This window comes from Amphiprion ocellaris, chromosome 3 (genome assembly GCF_022539595.1).
Source record: "Amphiprion ocellaris isolate individual 3 ecotype Okinawa chromosome 3, ASM2253959v1, whole genome shotgun sequence".
Taxonomy (NCBI): Eukaryota; Metazoa; Chordata; class Actinopteri; family Pomacentridae; genus Amphiprion; species Amphiprion ocellaris.
In genome coordinates, this window is record NC_072768.1 from 27,318,205 (window position 1) to 27,331,940 (window position 13,736).

At 40.9% G+C, this 13,736-nt stretch overlaps 1 protein-coding gene across 4 annotated transcripts in view; it reads right to left on the reverse strand.

Annotated features, from left to right (window-relative positions):
* pot1 (protection of telomeres 1 homolog) overlaps positions 1–13,736 on the reverse strand; it is a 118,658-nt gene that overhangs the window by 69,610 nt on the left and 35,312 nt on the right. For all 4 annotated transcript variants that reach the window (XM_035956113.2, XM_023287891.3, XM_055009169.1 and 1 more), the window contains 3 exons: positions 9,393–9,500; positions 5,992–6,066; positions 3,928–4,054 (listed from right to left, as the gene is read on the reverse strand). In XM_035956113.2, coding sequence (XP_035812006.2) covers positions 3,928–4,054; positions 5,992–6,066; positions 9,393–9,500 — 310 coding nt within the window. The remainder of the gene's footprint in view (positions 1–3,927; positions 4,055–5,991; positions 6,067–9,392; positions 9,501–13,736) is intronic.

Here is a 13,736-nt window from a genome sequence, read left to right on the forward strand (position 1 = left end):
TATGCTTTTAGCAATTCCCAAATCAGACCAAAGGATATACCTGGAGTTTTATTGTGCACCAAGTATTCATCTATTTCTTTGGAGATAAAAATGACAAATTCAGCATCGGAAAGCAAAAGTGCATTAAATCTCCATGGTCGGTAACTACGGCTCAAAGTTGGCATATTCAAAGTCATCGACAGTGGTGCATGGTCTGATATGACTAATGCTTGATATTCACAATTATTAACAAATGGAAGAAGTGTATTATCAAGAAAAAGTAGTCTATTTGAGAAAATGTGTTATGCACAGATGAATAAAAGGAGTAACTTTTACGACCACGGTTTCGAATTCTCCAGACATCATTCATTCCATATGTTTTGAGAAGCTGGTTAACCACTTGTGTTAATCAGGTTGGCTGCATGGTCCTTGGTGAACTGCGGTCCAGTGACGGTGACAGCACACAATTGATATCACCTCCCAGAATGAGATGGTGTGTATCTATATTTGGTAGTCAAGAGAGGAGTCCGGTGAAGAACGTGCTGTCATCCCAGTTAGGGGCATATACGTTTGCCAGAACAACTGGAGTGTTATTTAGCCTCCCCACTACTATAATATAACGCCCAGCTGAATCATCTTCAACTTTTAATGCACTAAAGGAGACTATGTTTTTAATTAAAATGGCCGTTCCTCTAGATTTAGAATGAAAGTTTGAATGGAAGAATTGTCCCACCCAACCCCCTCTGAGTTTTGAGTGATCAAAAGTGGATCAGTGGGTTTCTTGGAGAGACGCTATGTTTGCATTCAGCTGCTTTAGATGTGTAAGCACCTTCCTACGTTTCACTGGATGATTTAGAGACTTAACATTCCAGCATACAAAATTCACCTGGCACACACAACCTGGAGTACTCAATTGACTAACCATAAGTTTTGAAATGTAATACGACTTGCAAAATTGTGTTTAGTTGATTCAAAACATACAGAAGAAAATTCCATCACCAACATAAAATATGCATGAGATAATTTTGGTGCAACAGGTACGCAATCCCAAAAGTCACCAGCAAGAACATGGTGATTAAACACCCCTTTACAACAAAATCCACACATTACGTGTTTGTACGAACTCTAGCTTGGCAGGCAGCTCCAAATAAAACTTGAATATGGATAAAAGTCTTTTTGTTGCAATGCTCTATACATATACATATATATACATATGTACACATACACATATACATACATACATGCATATGCATACGCATTCATATACATATTTTAAAAAATAATGGCGTTAATTATCTATTTTGGTGAGAGTGTAACAAATGAAACAGATATGTGATCCCACAAAAACGTTTGAAAGGAGCGAGGCCATTATAAAATATCAATGCCCCAGTGCCATAAGCTTAGTAAGATATTTAAACATTCTGCAACGATACTGCATGTAAACACTAACCAATTTGAAATGGTAAATATGCAAAATAAAATGGGGCAATTTTACCGGTAATTATTGTCTCTCCTCACGTTTTCCTCTACATACGTTGTGGCCTCCGCTGGGTCCTCGAAGATCTTTTCCTTGCCGTTGTGGGTGATCCGCAGCCGGGCTGGGTAGAGGAGCCCGTAGCGCACCCCCTCTCGTCCCCGAAGAAACTTTTTGACATCATTAAAGGCAGACCACACTCGGTGGGTAGTCGGGAAAGATAAAAATGGTTGAGCCGTTGTGGTGAAGTGGGCCAGCAGCTTCCCGTGCGTGACGGAGGACATTCACCCCATCTTGGTAGTAGTGCAATTTGGCTATGATCGCTCTGGGCTTGCCATCTTCTCTTTTCCCTTGTAAAATGTGATGGGATCTGTCAACAAGCACGTCCTTGTCCATCTTCAGTACTTCTCGGAGTAATCTGGATACAGCAACAAGTGTGCTTGGGGATCCTTCAGCTACATTCAATATACGAATATTTGATCTCCGCATACGCCCCTCCATGTCCACACTTTTCTCCTGCAGACTCTCAACAGTTTTCTCCAGTTTCCGGACCTTGGTTTGCAGCATCGTTATATCGTCCAAGTGGACAGAAAGCACCCGCTCCTCATCCAAAACTGTAGTTTTGACTGTATCCAACTCCGAACGAAGAGCTGCTGTGTTGTTAGCTATCTCCAGCTTAACTGATTGTAGCTCCGATTTAAGCCCTTCGATCTCATTTGTAATCACCTTTGTCACTTCTCTTTGAAAGAGCACAGTCATTTCAGTTTTAATAGATGCCAGCAGCTCGATTTTCAGAACCTTCGGGTTAGTTTGCTCATTGTGTTTGGACCTCATGTTAGCTGAGTTGCCTGAAGGATCCGCAGGAGTCCCAGGTCTGGACGTGATGCTAGCGGAATTGCTATCGTCAGCAGAGTCGGAACTTGTCCCGCTTGCAGAAACCTTGCCCGTGTACTTGTACTTGCGCAGGTTATTTGCCATTTTTCAAAGAAAAAGCCATCTCGTATAGTATTATACTGTCTTAAATGAGCCGTAGTGTTTCACTCTCAGTCAAATCGTCAAAAAAAAAAAGAATTTAATGCATCTTCTATGCGGAGCCGACTGAACACGTGACCTATTGCCTGCTCCACAAAATCATAAATCTGTCACTTTTAACATTTGGTTGAAAATCCTTTTCAGTCAATGACACCCTGAAGTCTGGAACCCAAAGACAACACCAGACGCTGGGTTTGGTCCCTGGTCATGCTCTGCCAGGCCTCTACTGCTGCTGTCATCAGTTCCTGCTTGTTCTTGTGGCATTTTCCCTTCAGTTTTGTCTTCAGCAAGTGAAATGCATGCTAAAGTGGATTCAGGTCAGGTGACTGACTTGGCGATTGTAGAATATTCCACTTCTTTGCCTTAAAAAACTCGTGAAGCACCGTCCAGTGAGTTGTGAAGCATTTGGCTGAGTGTGAGCAGATAATATTGAACTAAACACTTCAGGATTCATCCTACTGCTTTGATCAGCAGTCATATTATCAACAAATATAAGAGAACCAGTTCCATTGGCAGCCATACATGCCCACGCCATGATACTACTACCACCATGCTTCACTTATGAGCAGGTATGCTTTGGATCTTGAGCAGTTCCTTCCCTTCTCCAGACTCTTCTCTTCCCATCATTTTGGTACAAGTTGATCTTTGTCTCATCTGTCCATAGGATATCATTCCAGAATGGGTAAAGTTTTCTCTTAACCGTTGACTTTTACCTCCTGGAGAGTGTTCTTGATCTGGCCAAACGTTGTGAAGGTGTTGTTCTTGATCAAGAAAATGATTCTTCTGTCATCAGCCACATTTGTTTTTTGTGGTCTTCTGGGTCTTTTGGCATTGCTGAGCTCACAAGTACATTCTTTCTTTTTAAGAATGTATCCGTTTACCTGATTTGGATGTAAATACCCTTAAATAAAGGCTGAAAGTCTACACTTAAAGCACATCTTGACTGTTTCATTTCAAATCCATTGTGGTGGTGTACAGAGCCAAAATGCTGAAAATTGTGTCAATGTCCAAATATTTCTGGACCTGACTGTACCTTCAAAGCTATTTGAGGGATTATCACAAAATTTGGTATAGACATTCATGATCTCTGTGGCATGAATTGTAACAGTCATTTTCAGATTTTTTCCTCTAGTCAAAATTTTTATCTGTTCAATTCTGTAAATAATGCACTAATCAACAAAACATTTAATCCTTTCCCTCAGCTACTGATGTTTTTATGTTTAATGCTTTTTAGCAAGTGGTAGCATGCTAACACATTTAAACAAGATGGTTAAAATGGCAAACATTTAATGTTGCAGCACGTTAGCATTGTTTGTGTGCACATGCTAACATTAGTATTTATCTTCAACAGTCTGATGAATCTACTAGCAGGGCTGTAGAAATATTGTGTTTTGTTTGAGAAACATACACAAATCACATTGTGGTCGGAGTTACTGACTGACCTGTGCCACGGCTCTTAAACGGCTGTTTGAAGAACACCACCACGCCATACACGTTAACAACAGACCCAGCCGTCAGGTCACCCAGTCGGACATATGTGTATTTTGGAACTTTAGTTTTCCTGGAAACCTGAAAAGGAAAAAAAAATGTTAACAAGAAGCACAAACACTCCACGTTAGTACTCCATGTTGTTGATAAAGCCACCAGAGACTATCAACCATCTGTAAACTAAAAGGACTTTATGTTGACTCCCATCTCTTTCTGTTGCTGTATCAAAGCATCATCCAGTCCAATCCATATCCTCCTGTACTGCTCCACCTGCTTCTACAACATGCTCACTGTTACAACCAAAACCAAACTCATACGTATAACCACCACAGCCTCCAAAATAATCGGTCTTCCCACATCAAACATTTCAGAATTAAACAACAGGGCAACTATACGAGTTGCAAGTATACTGGAACAGGACATAAAACACTCGCTCAACACATACCTCCCCCTCCTCCCCTCAGGACATAGATTCTGAACACTGAGATAACTAGGCAAAAGCCTGATCCTATATGTTATAGCAACCCTTAATAAAGGGCCAAGGTGATCTGGCCAGAGTGAAAACTACACTTATGCGTTGAACAGTGTTTTTGTTGAATGTGTATGGGTTTTTTTTTTGTTTGTTTGTTTTGTTTTGTACTGTCCTGTCAATGTAAATCCAGTGGAATGGCGCTGTGGAAAAGAATTTCTCCACAGGGACAATAAAGTCCAAGTTTTAAAAAAAAAAGTATGTTGTATGCCATTGTTTACACACCAGTGTTGGCATGTTAGCATGCACAGATCATCCACAACTCTAGAAACACTACCTGGTGAACTGAATGACATTGGTAATCTTGCTACAATGTTTAACTGGGAAACCTTAGGTCCTGAAATTTATGCAGGACAATACACCCTGACTGAGTTTTACTGCAAGTATAACTGGGTAAACAGGTGTCAAACAGTCATGTTAACATGCTAACAGTGAGCTGATTGAGAAGCCTCCACAGCTCATGATCATTACAGACTGTGAGGAAGACTAACTGCAGGCATGATGTCTCAAACAGTAAATCAATTATGAATCATGTGTTTTCTGTAACTCACAGATTTTGTAATCTTGGCATTTAAACAGACAGATAAAAGCTAAAAGCTTAGGGAATGACTGATCAGAGTAGCTGATAGTTTGCAAATGCCCTCCATCTCTTTGAGTTCCTTACACAAGATTGGGTATTCAGAGGAGAATAAAAAAGATCTGAAAAATGAGCATATGCTCATCAGAGAGAAAAGCAGGGAGTCAAAGCCTGTCCGACATTTATTTGTGCCAGCATTTGCTCTACAATACAGATCGAACAGAGGAGAAATCTAACTTTTCTTTTAAATCCAGCCTTCAAACTTTGATCACAGGACTCTGAAAATCTCTAATCTTTTACAGTGAGTGTTACTGTGTGCTGTGTCTGCTATTTTTTTTTCTGTTTTCAAAATTCACTCTTAGTCTGTTCGTTATTCGCTTAACATTTATTTCTTGAGTTTGTGAGGCTCTTTTGACACAGTTTTCAGCTTTTCTGCTCCATACACCACCACAGTGGTTTTGCAATGAAACAATCAAGATGTGCTTTAAGTGCAGACTTTCAGCTTTAGGGGTCTTTACATCCAAATCAGGTGAACAGTGTAGGAATTGCAACACATTTTATATGTGCCCTCCACCTTTTTAAGGGACCAAAAGCAATGGGACAATTGGCTGCTCAGCTGTTACATGGCCCATGGCTTAAATTAAAGCTGAAAGTCAGCACTTTAAGCACATCTTGATTGTTTTATTCCATAAAATCCATTGTGGTGGAGTCAAAATGCGTCAAATTATTAAAAAATGGGACTTTAAAGGCCTAAATAGAGTAGTATCATATATTGACTACAGGCCAAACACAGGTGTGGTGAAACCCTTCAGCAGAGGTGACCTTAGCACAGCCAACAAATGACGTGAAGCATCCTGACAGATACAAGACACTCCAGCAGCAGCTTCAGTGAACCAGGCTTCTGACTCTGACCTCAGCAGAGAGCGTGGAACTCCTTCTGTTGGCCAGCAAAGATCTGTCGTCAGGAGGAGGCTTTGGACGGAACACCTGAAAAGCAACAGGAGACAGATATGAGGTGTTAAACTGCTGTTTTGTTGTCAGTTTTCTTAGCACTACAAGTCAACACAGACACACTGCATAGGTGAGTAGATAATGCCAGCTGTCTAAAATTAAAATAGTAAAAATGAGTGAACATTTACTTCAAAATACAGCATGGTCCAACAGTAAATTTTTTTTATATGCAGTTGCAAACAAAAGTTTACATGCACTGGTGGTGCACACCATGTATATCAGTCTTGACTTTCCAGTAATTCCTACAACTATTAATTTTCTATGTTTCTGTTCAAGTGTATGGCAACTTTTGTTCATAACTGCAGACCAAAATCACAATTTTGCCTAAAAGGTCTTTATCTACATTACATAACCATGTGCCATCTGTCTTGGGTACACAGACAGTGTCAGTGACTTAGGGTATACCTGCTATTTGGTGTGGAAGTGGAATATAAATGTAAGCATGTTGTCTAATAAATGTAACCCTGAGCAAGTCACATCACTGGTCTCTTCCCTCTAAAACAGCTATGCTAATGATGACAACAGCTCTGCACTGTTTAGACAACAATGAAATTGTAGCCACACGCAACACTTTACACAGATGGTGAGAGGGCAAGTGGGTATTAATCAGAGTTTGCACCATCATGCATACATGAAATGCTGCTTTTGCTAAAAACAAATTTAAATTTAGAAAAGAAGAAGTGACAGACAGGATGGATGAGCCACTGTACTCTAACATCACCTAAAGAAACCACGCAATACCATGACTCTGATGGTTTTGTATTGATTGGGATTACTTTGTCGCACCCTGGTATCATTTTGATATGAATTAGGTTAAACACAGTGGACGGTGATATGTAATGGCACTGTGCTATGGCACGACGTTTCTCTAATTAGATGCTTCTTATTCATCAATATGTGTCCTGTTGCCTTAAGATGCTGCAGAGAATTAACGCAATGAAGGAAGAGCTTTTCACAAAGTACAAAGAGGCTGTGGACAACAGGTACTGTTAGAATCACTCATATTAATTTATACATCAATGCAGACTGATTTACCTGCAAATTTCAATGTCAATTTAAACACATCTATTGGCTGAGGAGCGATTTTACATTTTAAGTACAATTTTGCACTTCCAAATTTGATGCAGTACCAGTCCAACTCCAGATTAGCACTAGACTTGAACATTCCCAGCAGCATGTTTTATTTTGAGTTTAATCAACTGTGGTATCATTGTCTCTCTCCTGCCGGTCTCCTTAATTCCCTCTTCTGTTACTGACACTAATCCCACACTGGGGTTCATCATTAAATAGGGCTATTTCCATTAGCCACTGTGAAATACTGCTATGTTTTTGCTCAGCACCAGCATTTGTCCCTGTTTCCCTCTTGAGAAGAGGTTTAGAGGACACTATACACTGATCAGGCATAACATTATGACCTGCCCAGATCCTATATGTCCTGGAAGTTGTGAGGTGGGGCCTCCATGGATCAGACTTGTTTGTCCAGCACATCCCACAGATGCTCAATTGGATTGAGATCTGAGGAATTTGGAGGTCAAGTCAAGACCTCAAGCTGCTTGTGACCCTCAAACCGTTCCTGAACCATTTTTGCTTTTTGGCACAGTGCATTATCCTGCTGAAAGAGGCCACAGCCATCAGGGAATACCGCTTCCATCAAAGGGTGTACATGGTCTGCAACAATGCTTAAGTAGGTGGTACATGTCAAAGTAACATCCACATGGATGGCAGGACCCAAGGTTTCCCAGTAGAACATTGGCCAAAGCATCACACTGCCTCTGCTGACTTGCCTTCTTCCATAGTACATCCTGGTGTCATGTGTTCCCCAAGTAAGTGATGCACACGCAACCAGCCATCCACTTGATGTAAAAGAAAATGTGATTCATCAGACCAGGCCACTTTCTTCTATGGCTCCGTGGTACAGTTCTGATGCTCACATGCCCATTGTTGGTGCTTTTGGCGGTGCACAGGGGTTAGCATGGGCACCCTGACTGGTCTGCGGCTATGCAGCCCCATATGCAACAAACTGCGATGCACTGTGTATTCTGACACCCTTCTATCAGAACCAGCATCAACTTCTTCAGTAATCTGCGCAACAGTAGCTCAACTGTTGGATCAGATCACACGAACCAGTCTTCACTTCCCACGTGCATCAATGAGCTTTGGCCACCCATGACCCTGTCACCAGTTTACTACTGTTCCTTCCTTGGACCACTTTTGATAGACACTGACCACTGCAGACCAGGAACATCCCGCAAGAGCTGCAGTTTTGGAGATTATCTGACCCAGCTGTCTAGCCATCTCAATTTGGTCCTTATCAAACTCGTTCAAATCCTTACGCTTGCCCATTTTTCCTGCTTCTAACACATTTTTGAGGACAAAATGTTCATTTGCTACCTAATATATCCAACCCACTAATAGGTGCAATGATGAAGAGATAATCAGTGTTATTCCTTTCCTCTATCAGTGGTCATAATGTTATGCCTGATCCGTGTATGTCCTTTGATTGCTGACCTGGAAATAGAGCAGATCCTGGCATATTTCTCCATTTTGCATGACAGAAATTTGCAATTTTTCCCTAGCGTTATGTATTTAAACTATTAGTATGCAGAGAACAAAGTTTTTCAAATTGCACATGTGATTTTGAATATGTATGAAAATTAAGAAAAAGTTAGTCCCTGCTGTCGCTTTGAGGTAACGTCTTGCATTGTTAATGTACTGATGATTGCCTGCAGGTAAAACATGAGGATGATGAGAAATTCATTAGCAGGTAAACAGAGACAGGCTTCCAGGTATTGTTGTCTGACAACAGCATAGAATTAGACATGGTCAGAGATGAGTCAAGTTCAGTTTTTAGCACACAGAGAAGATCTCTTGCTTGAAAATAAATAGGCACATACTCAGAAATGAAACTGTGATGCATTAAGTTGAGACAGAAAAAAGAAGTAGCAATGTGACCACCTTGGCTCACAACCTCACAGAGGGAGTCACCTGATTATGATTTTGGGTGTGATTGATGTACTACCACATTCAGTACACAATGACTGCATTAGACCACAAATGAACAGGAATGAGTTCGCTGAGTGTGAGAGCCCCTTCACTGCAAATACGAAAAATTAAGAAAAACCCTTTTGACATATGTATCAACACATACATAAAGTACATATTACACACACACACACACACACACACACACACGTATATATATATATATATATATATATATATATATATATATATATATATATATATATATATATATATATATATATATATATATATATATATATATATATAAAAGTCCTCACATAAATGCAGGCGTCATCTCCAGACAGCAGCAGGTTAAATGGGTGCAGGTTGTCCTTACGAACTGTGGGAGATTTGCTCATGGTGAAGCCAGCGGCCACCACCATATCCTGCAGGGAAACACAAGATAAACAACAACAAGCAGAGAAATCTGGGGTTAGAAGTGGGAGAGTTCAGAGTGATAAACATGCATTCTTCTTCCCAGAGGAAGGAGCAGATTGGAGAAACAGATGTTGCACCCTGGGAGATGCTAAGCAAGACATCACAACAAGCTGCTGATGATAAGCTGGTGTGTGAAAAGTGAAGATTGTCTTTTGTTTGGCATGTCAGCTGCCCCCGAGATGGCTTTTAAGCCTCTGCTCAGGGCTGACAAAGGGACAGCAGATAGTCTGAATAATCATGTTTACAGAGACACACAGCCTGACAAGACCTCTGTGTTCCATAGCTGAGCGCAGCAGCTCAGGCTGCAATGATTTCCTGCTGTCACCAAGCTTTACAGGCCTTGGAGTTCTATCAAGACACCATTGTAGGGAAACCAAAAACAAAGTGAGATGGTAAGGATTATCCCCGATGTGTTCACTGTCTCCACCCAGGACACAAACAAATGCAACTCTGTAAACAACATCAGAGATGCTGCTGTGTACAGACGTGTCAGTATCTGAGCTAAAGCAACAATGATTTACAGTCACTTTGTTTTGCTGCAAAGCTACTTTGAAATGTCACACCTGAGCCCTGATAGATGAAAATACAACTTACATGAACAGAGCAACAGTATTCACCATCATCTACTCTCTGAAGCAAACTTTAAGGCGATAGTTCTTACAGTTTGTCTCAGATTAGTTTAATGCAAGCTATACTGTTTCACAACAATAAAGATCATTGTATTTTATGCCTTCAAGGTCCCATATTGTGACCCTTTTCAGCATATTAATCAAAGTCTTATATGTTCCCACAGTATGTCTTTCATCTATTTAGCGCAAAATACTGCAAAGACATTTTGTTTCACTGTGACTGTATAACCCTGGTTTAAGGCCTCTTCTAAATTAGCTGTTTTTCTCTGAAAACCAGTGAGCTGTTGTTACTGCCAATTTACAGTCTGTGACCAACACCTTCAGCTGTCAGTCCCAGACCCAGACAAGCATTTGAGCAGGATTACTATTTCTGGGGAGGGATTAAGGAATGGCAGAAGTGAACATCTTCATATCTTGACAGCAGTTACCTCTACCTCTACGTTTACTACAACCACAAAACACACAAAAGAAATGGATTATAACCGCATATGGCACCTTTTAAATCTAGGAACCTAGCCCACAAGCTAACTCTGAACCCAGACCATTTCCATGGTGGTACAAACTGCTGGGAAGGAGAGAAACATGGTGGACATTTGCAAAATGCTGATAATATTGAGTATTGAGGGGCAGACAGACAGATTATTCTGTCCCTCCATTTTTAGTGTATACTTTCTATTTTATTCTCTAAGTCAGTTTACTTCAGAAGCTTTTGTAGTTTTTTATTTGTCCAGTAGATGTCGACATTGCCACTAGGCTTACAGCCCCTTCTTTGGTGGTATTAGTATAGTGCGACACTGCCCCCTAGTGGCTGCCCACTGTAAGCAGCAGGCAAATTGGTTATAACGGCAGAAAGAGAAAAGACCTCAGAGGTGAAACAGGCCACGCATCTCCTTGCCCAAAACATCGTTGAGGAGCTTGATAAATCATAATCTGTAAGTTTATACATATGATAACATTGTTTTGTACATGTTTTAGGTACTTTTGTGTACTTTTTGATAACTTTTATAAGCTAAAAGAAAAACGTTTTTTATGCTAGCCTTTTCTGTTAGCCTCATGTTAGCCTCTTCACTGCAAGCTAGCATACTGCTTGCAATTGTTGAAAGCTTCATATTTTCTTTGTTATTAAGACACATTCTGTGTATGTTTTACAGTTTTACTGTTTACGTGTTGAAGTATGAACTTCAGTAAAGACAAAGAAGCAAAGAAGTATATGTGTGCTGTCATTGCTGGAGCCATCTTTACACAAGTTTAGCTTGCTGCCTAGGTTACAAGTCCCTACACTTGACTGAGGGCAGAAGACAGATAGATAGACAGATAGATAGATAGAGATAGCATATTCTGTTCAAGTGTTTGAGTTCAAGGAGCCATAGGTTTTTCTCTGGACAGAAGGAAGCTGTTGTGATGCAGTTCTTTGGTCCGCCATGTTCATTCATTTAACCCTTTGATGCACAACATTGGTAAAAAGTGACCCATATTCAATGGAAAATGGGTTTCTCTTGACCCATGTTGTGCATCAAAGGGTTAAAAAAAGTCTTAATTCATCCAGAATTCACAGCAAATAGTCCCACTTAAAACAGTCGAAAGCTAAACAACTTTGTGCGACAGACACCTGTCAATGACTAGCTACAGTTGAAAGATTTGTTAGATCTAAGCGACATTCAAAGTTTATCTTTGTGAAACTAGTTTCAGAGGTCTGGAGGCAGCAAACACTCTCTTCACAGCTTCTTCACTAGAAATGTAACTGATAAATAGCACATGGCAAATAATGTATATAGCATTTTTTTTCAGGGTAAATACTGATTATGAGTCAGTGATAAAGGATAGTTCTCATTTATTACAACATTTGTCTTATTGTAGTTTTTCCACTCTTGTCACTATCTACACAACCTGCAAATAAAATGGTTCTCTGAATAAACTGTCAGTGTAGATTGTTTCACTGATTTTCTTTATAAAACCACAGAATATTCCATTACTTCAAACCATTAGAGGCTTATCTCTATGCAAATTAATTTATATCATTCTACAGATTGATGTTAGGCTCATCAGCAAATCAGATGAGTCATACTCAGCTCATTGACTTACTCAAATCACAGGTTTCACGATCCAGAAAAAAATAATTACCACTGACACATTTTCCAAACAGCCAAACTTTGTTTTTAATGAAAATAACATAAAACAGTCTAAATGGAATCTCATGAATATTCATTACATAAACCCTTTCAACCCGTTCTTTGCACAACCCTGTGAGGCTTTAAGTGCCTAGTTCCAACAGAGTAACTTCTAAAATCTACTCTCTGTGTGGCACAGATATTTTCTCAAATTGCATTTATTTACTGATGAAATTAAACAACAAAAAATGTACAACCACTGTAAATGTGACAAAAAATATACTACCAAACAGAATTTTGGGTTTGGGTCTACAGCTTTTTGACCAGCAGACCACAGGTGGTTCGAGTAGGAAGACACCTGTCCCACTCATGCACCCTGAACATCGGTGCCCCCCAGGGCTGTGGCTGCTGTACTCACTGTACACTAATGACTATTCACATCAGACTAACACCATGATTAAGTTTGCTGATGACACAGCAGTGGTGAGTCTGATCTCCAACAACGACGAGGAGGACTATTTGATGGAGATCGCCCACCTGGAGGACTAGTGCAGAGACAACAGCCTCCTCCTGAACGTCAGCAAGACCAAGGAGCTGATTGTGGACTACAGCAAGAAGCAGCAGAGGGCATACCACCAATTCAGGATCAGCGGGACATAGGTGGAGAGAGTGGAGAGCTTTAAGTACCTTGGTGTTAACATCACGCAGGACCTGACATGGTCCTGTCACATCAACACCCTGGTGAAGAAAGCTCGACAGCGTCTCTACCACCTCAGATGCCTGAGGGACTTTAAGCTCCCTCTCAAGGTGGTCAGGAACTTTTACACCCCTCGTATCCCCCCATCAGCTCTGGTGCCCTCCTTCAGCTCAGTCTCACCCTCTGGGGTCCCATCCCTCTGACTCAATCTCACTTCCCTTCCACCAGCTCATCTACCATCCCATCCTTAACAATCCTGCCCTTTCTGGTGAAAAGATAACTGAACAGGCTGAAACAGGACAAAGCAGCTGGACCTGATGGTATCAGCCCCAGACTGCTGAAGACCTGCTCCACTCAGCTGTGTGGAATCCTCACATACCTGTTCAACCTCAGCCTGAATCTGCAGAAGATCCCAACATTGTGGAAACATCCTGCATAGTCCCTGTCCCCAAGAGGAGACAACCTACTGACTCCTGTGACTACAGACCTGTAGCCCTCACTTCTCACATCATGAAGACACTTGAGAGACTGGTACTTTCTCATCTAAGACCCAGAGTGAGGATGTACTCAGACTGCCTGCAGTTTACATATCAGTCCAGCATTGGTGTGGATGATGCCCTCATCTACATGCCACAGAGGGCCTATGGACATCTGGACGCTGTTGATACAACTGTAAGGATGATGTTCTTTTTTATTTTTCAAGTGTCTTCAACACTATCAAGCCGGCACTGCTTGGCAAGAAGATGAGAA